At 40.3% G+C, this 15,922-nt stretch overlaps 1 protein-coding gene across 1 annotated transcript; it reads right to left on the bottom strand.

The window, feature by feature from the left end:
- Positions 1–1,289: 1,289 nt before the first annotated feature.
- fam81b (family with sequence similarity 81 member B) lies at positions 1,290–15,420 on the bottom strand (the record flags this gene model as incomplete). Its single annotated transcript, XM_083978607.1, has 8 exons — positions 1,290–1,736; positions 4,015–4,186; positions 4,879–5,014; positions 7,454–7,560; positions 8,722–8,851; positions 11,254–11,372; positions 12,729–12,936; positions 15,410–15,420. The coding sequence occupies 8 exons, from the start codon at positions 15,418–15,420 to the stop codon at positions 1,603–1,605; spliced, it is 1,017 nt and encodes a 338-aa protein (XP_083834733.1). The 3' UTR covers positions 1,290–1,602.
- Positions 15,421–15,922: the final 502 nt, after the last annotated feature.

The raw sequence follows: 15,922 nt of genomic DNA, 5'->3' as shown, positions 1-15,922 counted from the left end.
CGTTTGAGTAGGCTACAAATTATTTTATCCCTTTCCCTTCATGACCCTCCATGGGACCCTTCCTCCACTGTTTGAACCTTACAGTCTATGGTTTGAACCCGCCACTGGGCTGCACAATAATTTACGTATCTTTATTAAAACGAACTGTGGCCATGTAGCAGACCCCCTCTAAACGACCACATTAGAGTGTTTTTATACTAGGCTATATTGTGTTATAATAAGACACCCATTGTTTCATGACACTATAGGTTGGTGTTACGGAGATTTTCTCTACGGCTTTTTTTTTTTTTTTAAGTTAAAAGAGATCAACTTACCGTCTGTAGCCTATATAGGAGTCGGAGTGAGGAGTCGGTCTCTGCCAGCGATAGCATACAACCTTTACTTTCTGTTCAGTAAGTTTCACTTGCCGTCTAGATGACGTCATTTAACCCTTCAAATAAGGCCGGTTAGCTCAGTTGGTTAGAGCGTGGTGCTAATAACGCCAAGGTCGCGGGTTCGATCCCCGTACTGGCCAGCGAATATGTTTTCTTTAGTGTCCGTCTAAACTGTATGGCTTAATCTAGTTGAGTCCCTATGGCTGAGTCACATCATAATCAAGTTATGGTCCCAGTAGGCCTAATATGGCGACGCTATAACTTCACACCACACACTAATGTTTCCTGTACAATAAGTTTGACTGTGTAGGCTACACATCACCGAAAATTATTAACTCTGACTCAGGAGATTATTAAAACGTTATCATTTTTAGTGGGAGAAAGTATCGTATCCCACTCATTATGCTTACTCGTTCGTCATGTAAATGGACTGTTCACTCAGAGGCTGCATGCATATGTGTTACATGCTTTATACAGTCTATGGTTACATGTTACAAATGTGAATCTTCTCTGCTCCATTGTGGGGCTCATAAGCCGAAATAGCTCAGTTGGGAGAGCGTTAGACTGAAGATCTAAAGGTCCCTGGTTCGATCCCGGGTTTCGGCAGGGTTTTCCTTTCCAAAAAAGTGTGCCACAATACTTCTGTCAGTAAAGTAGTACTGTACATCCTCACAGTATAGCTACACCCCAGTCTACCTGTAACAGAACAGGATCTACTAACTATCATAGACTGTACATGAGGAAATTACTTTCAAGCAGTCATTAGTTACTGGAGATATCAAATATAAACAGTATGTATGTATATTTTATTTTTTCAACAGAAAAAAAAATGTATGTAACAGGTTCTGTCTTAAAACAGGAAGCCTACTATTTAATCTTATATTTAAAAATAAAATCAGTCAGGTCTAACTGAATCATGTGTGCTTATATAAAAAGATGCAAACCTAGACAATCTTTGTTAAATAGAAAAAAAAACAGGCAAAATAGGTTATTGAGACAAGCAATCACGACTGGCTCACAGAAGGTATCCTCTCTGAATGACAAGATTTCTCTATTTCCCATGAAAAGATTGAATCAAACACAACTACAGTCTACATAGCTATGGGCTCATGGAATAAGATGTGAATGGCGGGCTAGTGAGGAAGCAATCAGCACTGTCATCCATGGTCATGTCTTGAGAAGAGTTTGGCTCTGGTGAGGCTTGACAGTAAAATGAGCTCCTCTTCAGTCATGAGTCATTGAGCTCTGCCACCTTGCTGCCGATGTGCCTGATATCTTTCTGCAGCATCTCCTTGTCAAGACGGGCTTTGATGTCACCTATCTGCCTCAGGGACTCGATGGCATCATGCACAGACAGGAACCCTGTCCAAAAGAGAAGCGTGGTTAACCTCTTCTCATTGAGATTATACTGAGTTGGGCTTCCGGCCTGTGGCTGTGCACTGGCTTTGTGATCCATCACTGTTTTCATCACCTTGTATCATTTGGTGTTCTATACCAACCTTTGCTAGCCTGTTACACTAATATTTAGTTTCACTTTTGTCGAATGATGTTAGCCTGCTGCCGGTAATGTAGAGATAAAATTGGCTGCGGTCCCCATGAGGTGGAGGGATAAACTTCCTTGCACAGTGGCGGGATGATAAATCTCTCCTTCTCTGTTTGATTCCTTTGCCTGTCCTGCCACACATATTTTACGACTTTCATTAAGTATGCATTGCTTTTCTCCCCTCTCATACCGTCTCCTTCCATCTTTTCATCCTATACTTAAAACAGAGCCGTGGATGAATTGCTCCGCACTGAGATCGGTGGCTGAATGGTGATTCATAGAGTAGTTTACCCCCTTCTCTTATCTGCTGAGGGAGACTTTGCCCGTTTTCTGTTTGTCTACTGGAGATTGAAAGAGACTGACAAGAGAGTGGGAGAGTTTTGAGATCTAGTGCCAGGACTCCTGGTAATTGAACTTCCAATATACAGTACACAGCGGTGAGAGAGGGATGAATGCCGACAGCAGCATGATGCAGAGTTGTGCTGTAGGAGCGTTGTGTGCTCCAATGGCTTGTCCCATGAATTATTAGTTTTGAGGTAGCTATATGAAGCAGCTGTTGCTCACATCCACCCGATTTCCTCTGGAAGTGGAAAAGACTGCTGTATCTCCAAGTCCTTTTACCTGAAGCTGAAGGAGTATTTGTGTACCAAAAAAAACCTCTTGATATATTTGTATGTCCTTTCCCAAACTTCACTCTGGAGTGTCTGGTCTGCCTGGTGTCATTTTGTGTTTAGTCTCTGAACAATATCTCCAGATTGGCTGACTGCACTTTGAGACAGGCAAAAGATTGTAGCTACTAAAACTTTGTCAAACTCACCGATGAATGCAAATGCTGATGGTCAGTCAGTGCTGAAATGCACTGAACAGATTGTCAAAGTTGAACTAAAATTTTCTGTTTTTTCAAAAGAATTATACTTAAGCCACCGAGCTTTCATATTTCCTATCCTTGGAAAGCTTGTGCAATAATATATTGGCTTCCTGACATCCAAGACTTTCCTCATCATTTTTCTGTCTCAAGACTTGCACACTCAGTGATAAAGTGACTTATTCGTGTTGTGTTGTGAATAAAGGTAAAATGGATGGTTGGTCCTCGAGGACCATGCTGGCAGCAGGGCTCAGGGTGGACAGCTTCTTTTAAGGCAGAGTTTATGACTATGAGCTGTGCATTTTTATGTGCTTTCTCCATACACCCACCGTACTAATACAATACCACTAATTCTTTATGTAAATAATAATAATAATTATTATTATTATGGAAATCTCTATTTCTACAATTTGGGACCTTTAAGATTCAGAACTCACATCAGTGTGTTGTTGCTGGTAGTTTTCTGTGTTACACAGAGAGTCTCTGGTTGACATGTTTTTGTGATTTACCCATAACACCACCGTCTTTAAAAATCCATATATTAGCTTATAACAGTTAAGTACAGCAGGTAGAGTGTTATATTACAATGAGCCTGTTGCAGTTATGGGTGAATATATGTCTTCCTTGGCAAAATTGATCATGGCCTGTCAAGAGATTTTTAGGCCAATTAGAGGCCAGTCCATCTCAATAAATCAATCACTGGACTGGCTCTATAGTTGTGCTGCTCACTGAAATAATTATTTAAGTAGCTGCCAATGTGAAGAAAATTAAAGACAAAAACAAAGAACTACTTCAAAATACAATATACATACAAGTATTTTACAAAAGCATGACAATGACATTTGGAGAAGTTGTGGATTAGGTTGTATTCATGTGTATATGAGCTGTGCTGCTCTTACTATCGACATAATTTAAATGTAGCTTGTTTCTCGTGCATCATTTAAGATGTCATCACCAAGTCATCGACCATTGTGATTAACTGGTTTACTGAGCATCTCATTTGTGGACAAAAGAAATTAACCACATTTGTCGAGCAGTCGGGTCACTGAATTTATGACTCATTTAACAGTCGCTCTCTCTGTGTATCTTGCTGCGTCTCTGTTTCTGGCTGTTGTGAACTGTGACTGTTGCATGTGATTTCTTTCCTTTGACATATATGGTAGGCTATGGTACATGTAGTATGCATGTGTTTACTCACTGATGACAGGAAGTTACCCACAGAGATCACTCACCTTTGTGGTATTCCTGTTTGAGCAGCTGCAGCTCCTGCTGAAGGCTGTTCTCCACAGAGGTCATTCTTTTACTGAGTTTGGTTTCAGAGCGTTTCAGCCGATTTGCCTGGAAGTGCTCCACACGGGCTTCCAGAGCGTGCAGCCGTTCAGCTAACCCAGACTCTGCATCTAGCTTAAAACAGAACAACACACACACACATAAAACTAAGATTTCACAGTTAGCTACAGCACTGATCAGTTCTTTAATCCTCACTGTGTATACGCGACAAGTCCTAAACATTCTTTTAATCCTGTTTTAAGGCACTAATTGTTAAAAATTGCAGCGTTATACATATAGAAGCACATTACTTTTAAGATTGGTGTAACACAAAGTTCACAGCCTGACGCCTAGAGTACATGAAACAGGAAAAGGATGCTTGTCATCAGGGGGAAAAAATGCAGAATTGTGCAATGAGAAACAAGAGAATGAAATCAAGGCTTAATCAGCATGCACATTCAAGTGAGTGCGGGAGCAAGTGTTGACTTTTTATGTTAAATAAGAGAATGAAACCATACAAAAAATCAGGGAAGCTATGAAAAGCAACAGCTTTTGTGGTGGGCAGGAAATTATATCACAGGGCTCATACTTCATTTACTGATGATGTATCAGTGCTTATGTTTGTAAGCACTGACCTCTGACTGTGCAGCTTTCTCAGCATAAGCTATTTTCTGCTCAAAAAGTATGAGTGAACTCTGCACATTTACACACCACTAATCAAACAGCTGTCGGCTTTAGAACCTGGAGACAGTCAAGTAAAGGGAGTTTAAATGCACAGATATGATATATTCTGGATTAACTGTGGATCAAACTGAAAGACACTATACCATTTTGTCTTGCAGCAGTGAGCGGAGCTGCTGGCTGCACGGTGCACGTGTGTGGATAGAACTGTTGAGCTGTTGCTCTGTCCACGTTCGTAGTGAGTCCATCTGCTCCTTGACTTCCTTTAGCCCACATGACACCCTACAAAGACATCCGACAGAGAAAGTAGAGAATTGAGTGAGCTGTAAATTGAAAATGCAGTAAGGGATGACAACTCCGAAGATGCAAACAATTTAAGTAATAGTAAAAGAGATTAAAAATGTCTTAGAAATGCATCTAAGCTAATATCTTTCTGAGGATCTAGTAGGTAATGCTAAATGCAGCTCCTCTACTTGGGCTCTGCTTGGTGCTTGGCATCAGAAAAATAATTAGTTTCCACAACCAATAATTCACTGGAGCCTTTAATGTCTAATAAACCTAGACATAAATGTCTGTGAAATGAAAGCGGAATGCCAATCATATATCAATAGGCTACTTGATAATCTGACAATTTATTTTAAAAGCTGCTTCATCTGCTTAAAAGGAAGTGTTAATTAGATGTAAGACTTCCTCAGCAACAGTGCTAACCTCTGCAGGCAAAAAAAAACTGTTACTGTGTTGGGGTGCTGTTACTGTATGAGGATAGAAGTACAAACTCACATTCTTATAAGCTCTTTTCAAATGTGATAGTTATTGATTTGTATTAGCTATTGGCTATTAGCAGGAAGGAACAAAGGTGAGAAAAAATGGAGACATGATTCTGCATGATGCTAAAACAACTGTTGAAGAACATCTGCTGTCATTCTTATTGTTTGTCTCTATTGAGTGGTTGCCATATATATATATATATATATTATATACTGCAGCTATATTCAGCTGATATTAATCACATAGCCCAACTTTTTTAGCACAAGTTAAAAAGTTAAAATGTCTCTGAGGTAAACTTTGACTTTGTAACCTTGGACAAGTTGGGTGAAATTTTATGTGGGATGTATCATACTTATAGTTAAAGCAGATATCAGTGGAATGTTTTTGTTAATATAAGTCCTAAATAGTCCTATTTTCCGTCAGCAATCACTTACATGAAGTATTTCAGCCTAAACACGAGTCTCTCCGTCACTCTGCTCTGCTGTAACCCGAGGAGAAAATTTTCCTTGTGGGATACAAGTGTTATCCAATGAGGAGAGAGAACGGCATGAAGGGCTGTGTGTGCAGCCAAGGGATGCGCGTGAATGTGGTGACGTAGCACGAGGACCAATTGATGCCTGACAAGGGCGGGGGCTGCTAACTCATGGTGCGTTCAAAGAAACTCGTACTTTGTGTTTTTCCTTCCTGTGAAGTCATACCAGTTCGATCTGGTACGAGTTCACGGGTCGGAAGTTACGAGTGGCCGTTATAGGGAACTTTCACAGACAACAGGATGGTAAAAACACGAGCTACGGGTTACCTGGAACGCTACCAAGTCGTAGTTGTGACTTGAAGCTGTAACTTACGGTTTCAAAAGCCTGCCTTGAACGCAGCATTAGCCGAAACGGCCGTGAAGCTGATATCTGCTTTAAGTATCCCATTGGGAATATTGAAGTGCCATTTTTTAAAATTAAACTTAGAATAGAATATTTCACTTCAGCTCAGCCGACTGCCTTTCCTCTAATTCCATCAATGTGAAGGATCCTTGAGACAACCACTGAGGCAAATGTCAGGGCTGTTGGAGCATCTTAGACAGTTCTTCAAATCAGACTCTGTGGCTGGTCCTACACATTGCCATCAATCGCAGTGTGTTCTTGGTTGTTTTAGAAAAAACACGAGACCCCCAAACAGATATTGGGGGTGCAAAGTCTACAGAGCTACCTCTGTGAAATGAAAGCTAAAAACACACTGTCTGACTTCTTTGTCCGTTTCTGTGTTTGTGAACATGAACCAGTCGTACAGAGCAGACACAACATGAAACTCTGATTGTGGCTTTTCAGCAACTATTTTCATGTGTTGGACTTTGTGGTTTTAACATAAGTGACCTGGTTTCTTACTGATCTTCATCATAACTAAAAAGAGCATATTCATCATTTCTGCCTCCACTATGGCAAAGCTATACTCACTTCTTTTTGCAAATTTGCTTTTAAATGGAATTATTTATTAGTTTGGTTAGTAAAAGCTCCAAACTCCTTGACGGACCTCTGGTATCCATGGCTTTCTATGGCTTTAGAATGAGAAGGTTTGGCATATGATTTGTTAACAAATGAGTAACTTGTTGATTTTTCCCCTATTATGTAGGTTTGGACAGAATAAAAATAGCAAAAAGGAGAATCAGTCCCAAGGCTCGTTAAAAAGCAAATAAGCCAAATTTGTTACCCATATCAGCTGTAAGATATTTTTGCTATCTTCACTGTTTTCTTTCTTTTTTTCTTTTTTTTTAACGCCTGGTGACAAATTCCCTGCTCACCATGTTGCTGTGGAGACACACTCATTGCACTGATAACACTCCATGAAAAGAGAAGAGGGAAGAAAGCAAAAGTAAAACACAATAACTCCACTACATTCTTCACTTCGTATTTTAACAAGTAATCCAAGTGTGGGTTGTGCTGACTTTTAAATGCATGGCCTTACGTGACTTCTAGTTGTTGGACTTGTTTCTGCAGATCAGACATGGAGGTAGTTTGGCTCTGCAGATGCTCTGTCAATGAGGCCTGCAGTCTTCCAAGGTCGTGACGAAGCTAGTGACAGAAAAAAAAAACCCAACAACACACAAACAGATGCTGTTACGTGATGTGGGAGTGTCTTGAGGTGCAGGCTCCATTAACTGACCCTTACCCTTTGCGGTTTCTGCAGAGTCGAGCTGTTCAAGACACTGCACCACTCCTGCAGCCAGTCAGGACCGCGACCCACTTCCTCTGCATTTTCAATTATCCTTATGGTACATGCTTGACCACTGCACCACAGCTAATGTGCTACCATCACAATGATTTACCACCTTCTGCTGCCAACACAGCTGAGCACAGGCTGAATGAGTATGGGTGTGTGAGATTAAGTAAAGTGGGGAGCATAATAATATGTGACGTACAGTATACAGTATGTTCTAATCCAGGGTTTTTGTGTTTTTATAACAATGAACGTGTAAAGAAAACTGGACAAAAGGACGGTGAAAACTATTTATGGTGCGACCTTGCCATCCCTGTTTGCTTGATTTAATTTCACATCTCATTTCCTTCTTTCTGGGGCCGTGACTGTGGTTGAGCCCCTGAGTTTACTCATTTAGGCTTTTCTCCCCCAGCAACAGTAAGCTCTAAATCACCTGCCAAACAGCCAGTCAACCTCTCTCGGTTAAACAACAAAACACATCCCCTGTGTGTATTGTCAGATTATACTCCGTCACACAAGCAGCAGTTTAATGAATGTAATCCCCCCCACCCCTTTATACCTACTGGGAACCATTAATGCCAAATTTGTGTCAGTCCGTCCTCTAGATGTTGAGCTATTTCATGGGATAAAAGAAAAATTTCACCATGTGTGGCACTTAGAAGATGATTGTTTACCAAAGTAAGGTGGATTCTTCCTCTGTGCATAATAAACATCTGTACAAAATATCACTGCAACCCATCCAATAGTTGTCAAGACATTTCACTATGAAACAAATGTTAACCTGCTGGTGGACCTAGTATAGAGGAAATGTCAATATCATCATCATCATAATTTTCTGGGGAGCCTTGAATATCTGAATAAACTTCATAGCAAACCAATGAATAGTTGTTGAGTTATTTATTTTGAAGAGGATTTTCATTGTGGCACTGCTCAAACTTCAGTTAACTTCAGTTAAACTGCTGCTTCTCGTCTATTCTGTCAAACATCTTTGTCAACACTGATGCGCCATATCTCACCTTGACTTCCAGCTCTTTGACCTTTACATCCACAGCTGACCTGAGCTCTGCCACCTCCTTCTGCAGTCTAATCATCTGCTGCTCTCCAGAACTTATTTCAGCGCTCAGCTTGGCAATGCTGGCATCACACCTGAGATAATAGGTGAAGAAGCACAGAGGGATGGTGAGACTGTGGTGAGAATAGTAAGGGTGGGAGGGAGTTGGGGAAAGGTGTGAGGACAGGAGAGATGAGCAGAAGTCTGGGCAGTGCTGGGAGGAAGAGTAATGAAGCACCAACAGTGAAGAAGGTAAGCAGAGAGAATTTATCATTACAATGCTGAACAAACACATTTGAATGTGCCAGTGGTTTACTGCTGGAAAAACAGGCAAATCACAGGACATCATTTCACAGATCCATTCTTACTCTTTCTGTATAAGACTAAATCTGACACAAAAAATTTCACAGCCTGCATTTTTCAACAAAAAAAGACTATTAATCTATCTGTTTGTCCATATATCCTAAGTATCATCATTCGGATGTTTATCATCCCTGTAATACAACATTAAAACTCAACCCCTTCACTACAATTCTAGGTTAAGGCTAGGCTTTTCTGGTCATCAAAGAAAGGCAATTTCATTTGCCTTGCCTGTCAACTTATCCTGTTAAATTTTAAATTGGATGGCAAAAAAGCCACCAACTATTAAACGATGCATTCAGCAGGTGATGTCAATGTTATAAGGTCAGATGTAGTGTACATGGATCACACCAAAGGTTTGATGAAACTTGGTCATCTTTTCTTAGCTGTTTTGAAAACTTTTCATTTGAATAGCCTGTAAGTATGTACACGTATTAATAGGTCAAATGATTGTATTTTGAAAATGTAAATGGAGCTCTCCTTAAGCACGCCCCCAAGCCTCTTCCCAGTTTTCCCACTATCCTCTCACTCCACCCTTCTTCACCTAATTCATCCAATCACAGTCTGCCATCCTCTCTCTTCTATCAAGCTGTCATTAGCTGTCAAATTTAAAAGTGCTCTCTTTCTCTGCTGTCATCCAGCTGTCATTTCAGCAGAACTCTCAGCCCACCTCCACCCCTGCACCACCTCCATCAAGATACAGACCGTCTTCATCCGGATCTTCAGCCAAGAAGTTCCCTCATCAGGCGGCCTCATGCTTCCCTACCACTAGTGTCCAGTACTAGTACTAGTACAAGCTTCTCATCCCCAGATCAGTTCACTCAGCTAGTCTCCTGCCCGAGGTCTAAGCACCAAAGTTTATTTTTTGTGCACAATAAATTTAATTTAGTCTCTCTTTGTTGTTATTAGTCTGTCCTGATTGGAATAAAGTTGTAAAGATCAAAGAAAAAATGGGCAAAATACAGCATCAATCAAAAACGTGAGTATCACCAAACCCAATCCAGAGAGGGTGGAGAAGTATATTTACAGCCTCTCATTATGTAACATCTTGTTTCTCTGTGCACTTTCTGTGCTGACCCTTTATCAGCATTGCAACACAGCCCTCTTCCTTCCTGTGGCTTGAAGATATCATCAATAGGCGCAGCAAAGACTCTTTCCTTGTCTCTATCAGGGATACTGAGTCTCAATATAATATTTGTGTTAAAACAAATATACGCTCATCAATCAAATCCAGCAGTTAATTATTGAAATGTCCAGTAGGCGATTTATGTTAGTTTCCTGTGTAGACCATTAAAATGCTTCCACAAAGGGAACAATACTTTATCCACAACCACTGGACCCTTGCTTACTTGATTATTTATGACAAATGACAAATTATTTATGACAAAATGTTATTAGAGTGAGCAGGTGTGGTTTTTCTATGGCCTTATTGGACCATTAATCAGGTATTTGTTGAGTAATAGGCAATATCCTTCTCACCACTGACCTCTTCAACCCCATGAAGGATGCTTTCCTGCTCTGAAACAAGAAGCTCACAGAATAACACAACTTCTTTGATATTCTGTCTGATGCCATATACATTATATCAGACTGAAATGATTACTGGGGATGTTCATAATAATTGGGCTCAGGTAGCTACACAGCAAAAACACAATTCCTAATGCAAGTGCTGTTAATCAGAGCACTAAGATGTCAGACTCTACTCAGCATTTTGATCTAATGAGGATGACCTGCACAGACACAGAATAGCAAATGCTAATCAGACTGTGTTCAAATCTCGAAACTTCAGTGTGGTGATAAACACATTTAATTGTGTGCATGTGTGTGTGTCTGTGAGGCTGTCAGAGGTGAGGCCACGATGGATTTGGAAGTTGTGAGACTGTAAAGAGCTGCCAGACAAGATGCAGCCTCCACAATTTCACTTCATTAAGGGGAGAGAAAAACAAGTCGGATATCTGCAAGGAGACCTAATCAGTCTGATCACCCTGTGCAGCAGACCTGGATCTAAATTACTGTGAAATTGCAGTGAATAATGCTTTGGAGGAAAATTTTAATTACTTGGTAAACATTTCATTTTTGTATTTCATACCCGCTGTGTCGTTGTGTCTCAGTGCAGACAGTGGGTTTGTGTGCATACCTGGCCACTCTTCCTCTCAGGTCTCCAATACCAGCCATGTTTTTCTGGTCTAAGCTTTGAAGAGCTAGTGTGGTTCCAGAGGTTACAGAGTCCCGCTGGGTGAGCTGTCTCTCTAAAGCCTGTGTGTCACAAAAGAATGGAAATATTTTCTCAGCAAATTAAAGTTAAACAAAATACAGATGAGAACATGTAATAGAAAATGTTTATGAAAGTGTTATGGATGACTTTCATTCATAATCGCATGTTAATTCCCTCTTTATAGGGATGCACCAGTGCATCGGCTGAACATCGGTATCGGCCGATGTTTGCCTCATTGACTGCCATCGGCCATCGGAAAATACTGATGGCCATGGCCAATGTAAGTGGCACATTATGCTGACTCGGAGGAGAAGCCTGTTTTCTATTCTCTTTTTTGGGGGGATGTGACTCTGCTGAGACACCAGAGGGAGCGTGCAAGATCAATTTGTTAAAGTCAAGTGAGCAAAATGTCTGTGTTTTTGTGAGTCATGAAGATTTCTTGGTTTCCTTTACACAAAAGAAGAATAAACAACAGAGAAAAAAAATCGGTACCAGCATCGGCCATTGGCCAAATTGTTATTTATAACATTGGTATCGGCCAAGAATTTCACAATCGGTTCGTCCCTACTAAGAACCATTGTCGGTTAGCTAAAGATAACCTAAACTATTAAATTTCATTACCACATTTACATGACTGATTGTTCTTGATGTATGTAATATCTAACATCAAAGAGACAACCTTATCGTGAGAGCAAAGAGCAACTGTCTGATGTTACTTTCATTTGATTTGAATAGTCCTTTCACGGTTTAGCTTATTACTGCTTCATCTGCAGAATTAATTAGCTCTTAGGCATTCATGTAATATTTCGGATAATGACAGCCTCTGAACACATTAACGTCCCATTTGGTATGCACTAATGAAGCTGTGTATTTCATTTTAATGCTCTGTTTCTATATCAGAGTGTGGCTAGATATTCTGGGTGGTCAAAGATGACTCCAAACCCATGAGTCAAATTTCCATGCAGTAATTCTTCTGACCACTGTTTTTCAGACATTATTACATAACATAATAGCATTTATTTAACCATAGACATCATTAGTTTTTTGTTCATACAGATGAGATGACTACGAGCTGCTTATGATGAAGACTCAGTTGGACTTTGCTCAGACGCTGCACCATTCTATCAGGTGTAATCAAATCAGCTGTGAGTTTGTGGTTATGAGTGTGTGTGTGTGTGTGTGTGTGTGTGTATGTGTGTGTGCTGTAACACCAAAAAAAGTGAGGAGAAGAGAGCAGATTAAAGCATGTACGGGACGCACAGGAGACCAAAGGTGGAGACAAAAGACAAAATTACTATGTAACACGTTTCAAGTAGATTACACACATGACCATTATCTGAGTGGTTTTGCACATGACACCTTATTCACTGCTCTCCACCATTCACCCACTTGTATACCTGTATGTCCATGCTCAGCTGCTTCACAATGCGTGTGATGGTCAGTATGTGACTCTCCAGCAGTTTGCGGGAAAGTGCCTCCACCTGGACAGAGCCTTTGCTGGACTGCAGGCCTGATGCCACCTCCTCTGTGATCCTGAAAGCCTGCTGCAGCAACACAGCCAGCGTCCTCTCCTGACCACGCAGACCATCCTCTAAGACACCAGACCTTAAGGGGAGTAAAGAGAAAAACAATCTCTGAGTCATGAAATTTTACAAGCTCATTATTATTGATTTTGATAATGTGGTGCGACTCGGGCAGGGCCAAGTGAACGTTCTATAGCACCACAACACAGGAATATACATATTGGGGGGAAAAAAACTCTGGAGTATAATTCAGTGAAACATTCATCCATCCAAAAGAATAATGAAGACAGAATGAGATGATGTGTATTCGCTTCCATACCCTCAGGTCATCCCCTGACCAGATCTCTCATTGACTTCATGTCCCTATGCGTGCTGTGTCACCCTGCCTGATGCTACAGTGGATTAGGGATTAATTTGATCAATGTGATTCACAGTGCTGTTAGAAAGGTCACAGGTGGTTTCAAACCTGATTTTCATCGCATCAGAATGGGGGAAATTCTACTTATCTACCTCTCTGACAGATTGATATTTAGAATTCAATGAGCGAGGCATAGGGACAGTGAGTAAGGTGAAAAATAGTCATTGTAATGCAGTTATGGTTGAAATACATGATTAGAATACATTAAGTTATATCATTACAGTAATTAAGTAAAATACATTACCTGCTGTGATTCTTGCGGGGCTCCAACCTTGACTCATGTGTCATTCTTCTTTTCTAAAAAAGAAACTACAGCAATTGCTGCTCACATGTGTTTAGTCTCACTGCTGCTTATCATAATCTTTACCATTTATTGCAATTATATAATGCAATACAATATGTTGCCTTTTATTAACAGCAATACAATGAGCAATTGTTTTCTTATTTTCTCTTCAGAATACTCACAGGCCTGTATGATTTCCTTCAGTCGGCTCCTGAGTTGATGTGTTTGTGTTGTCATGTCACTCGGTAACTGTGGTCTCGGTGTGCCTGCCTGACAGTATGAATTTGTCCAATGGCAATGCGAGAATGAGGCATTGTATATCTTGTGAAGAAGCTTAACTCAGCGAACCAGAAGATCTGCTGACCTGGGAGTGTGAGCAGTAGTTTAACTGAAAGTCTCAGAAATGTGATTGACAAATCTGTTTACATAACTGCAGTTCTCAAGATAAAACACACCATGACACATTAAGCCAGTAGGAAAGCAGTGGTTGAAGTCACTTCTTACTCTTCACCTCAACAGATAGGATCAGATAAGGACATTAAACATGTTGGTCATCATGTTAAATAATCTTCTCCACATTTTGGATTTCATTTTGGTGTTCTATTTGACACTCCATTTCAGTGGATTTAGCCTAATCTTGACCTTTCAGAAATGGTTTCAAAATTCACTTTTATTCAGAGTCTAATGCATGTGCCTATGAAGTACAACAATCAAGCCCTTCTCAAATTGTATCGCTTATCGGATATTATTAAACTAGAAGAGCTTCACATGCAGCAGAATGTGGTCAATTTCTGCACAGATCACAAAATGACATTACTGGCATTTGATTAAAAGTCTGTTCCTTCCTGTTGTACAGGAAAATAAAGGTGAAAGTCACTGGTTTGTACATTAAAATTTACTGGAATAATTTCAAGATTAAATAGCAAATTTAAGACTTTGACTCAATAACTATCCTAAAGCTGTTTAGATGAAGCACTTAAGCTTTAAATTACATCAATGCAGCTGTGCTTTGGCCAGTGTTGAGAAATGTGCTTATAGCCACTTCTAATAGGTGAAGTGGACTAAGACTATAAAACAGGATATCTGATTATTTTAACTGCAGACAGTAGGGCCATATTGGGCAATTCATCAAAGGCATCCTTTTCTGCTGTTGCTTCAATACACACAACATAATATAATAACATATTTTATTCTGTGGCACTCCATTGTACATTCATCTTTTTTCTGGACTGAATGACTTGTGTCTGGATTGGAATGATAGAACATGTAGCCTATATATTAACTGAGTCAAGTTACTATAGTGGTGTCACTGAATTACATGCAACTGAGGTGAGATAAAAACGGTGTTTGTGAATGGCTAGAGCTGTTTGCAGGTGTGTGCATGCACCGCCACACACACTGTGGATTAGTCTCGTATCAATAGGATGGGCATCATTAAGGGGAAAGGCCTGCTCAGTGCAGACTCATCAGTTATCCATGCAAGCCCAATAGAAAAGCCGATGGCAGCTGAAAGAAACTATCTGGCTCACATTCTCACATCTCAATCTACTTAACTGAAAGTGAGGTTCAGGGCAGCTCACCGTGTTGCTGCCAGTGGCCTCCTGGTTGTAATTAAAGTGTTGTATTTTGTAGGATGGATGAAATATCAAGTGATCTCAAGCTAAAAGAAAATCCCATGTTTAATTGACATTACTCAGATATATTTATATATGAGAGGAAAATTATAAGATAATGAAGTTACTGTATGATTCTGCTACACTGAGTGTAGCTTTAAATAATCAAATACAGATGAAGGCTGATAAGTATTTTCTCATTGTTAGAGGGTCAGGGTCAAGTATTATCAGAACCACTCACGCTTTCACCATCGCTCCTACATCCAAGTGATGCCAAGGTCTCACATGATGAGATGTCCAAACGAACTGCATGCAAGTCCTTCAAACTCACTCCTCCCTAGTGGGATGATGTCCATATAATTATATAATTCATATCCTTTTGTAATTTATTTGTTCAAAGTATAATTGCATCAGTCCCATTTACAGAGAAAAGGTCATGATGTGACCTCGTCTGTGTGTGTGTGTTAGAGAGAGAGAGAGAGAGAGAGAGAGAGAGAGAGAGAGAGAGAGAGAGAGAGAGAGAGAGAGAGTATGATGGCGAGACATATTCACTATTGTAATTACTGTCTGTGTGTGTTTGTTCATATGAACGTGGGTACAGTGTTAACCAGGGGGATGGAACAGGCCGGCAGTGAAACAAGAGCCAGAGGGGAAGACATAATGAGTTATTATACACATCACAGCAGAACAGCAACTATAAAGAGAAGAGAGTGCTGAGCTCGCCTGCTCACTCCTGCAATGGGGTGATAACATT

The sequence above is a fragment of the Trachurus trachurus genome (assembly GCF_905171665.1).
Source record: "Trachurus trachurus genome assembly, chromosome: 9".
NCBI classification, from domain to species: domain Eukaryota; kingdom Metazoa; phylum Chordata; class Actinopteri; order Carangiformes; family Carangidae; genus Trachurus; species Trachurus trachurus.
This window is presented reverse-complemented; position numbering and strand designations above follow the sequence as displayed.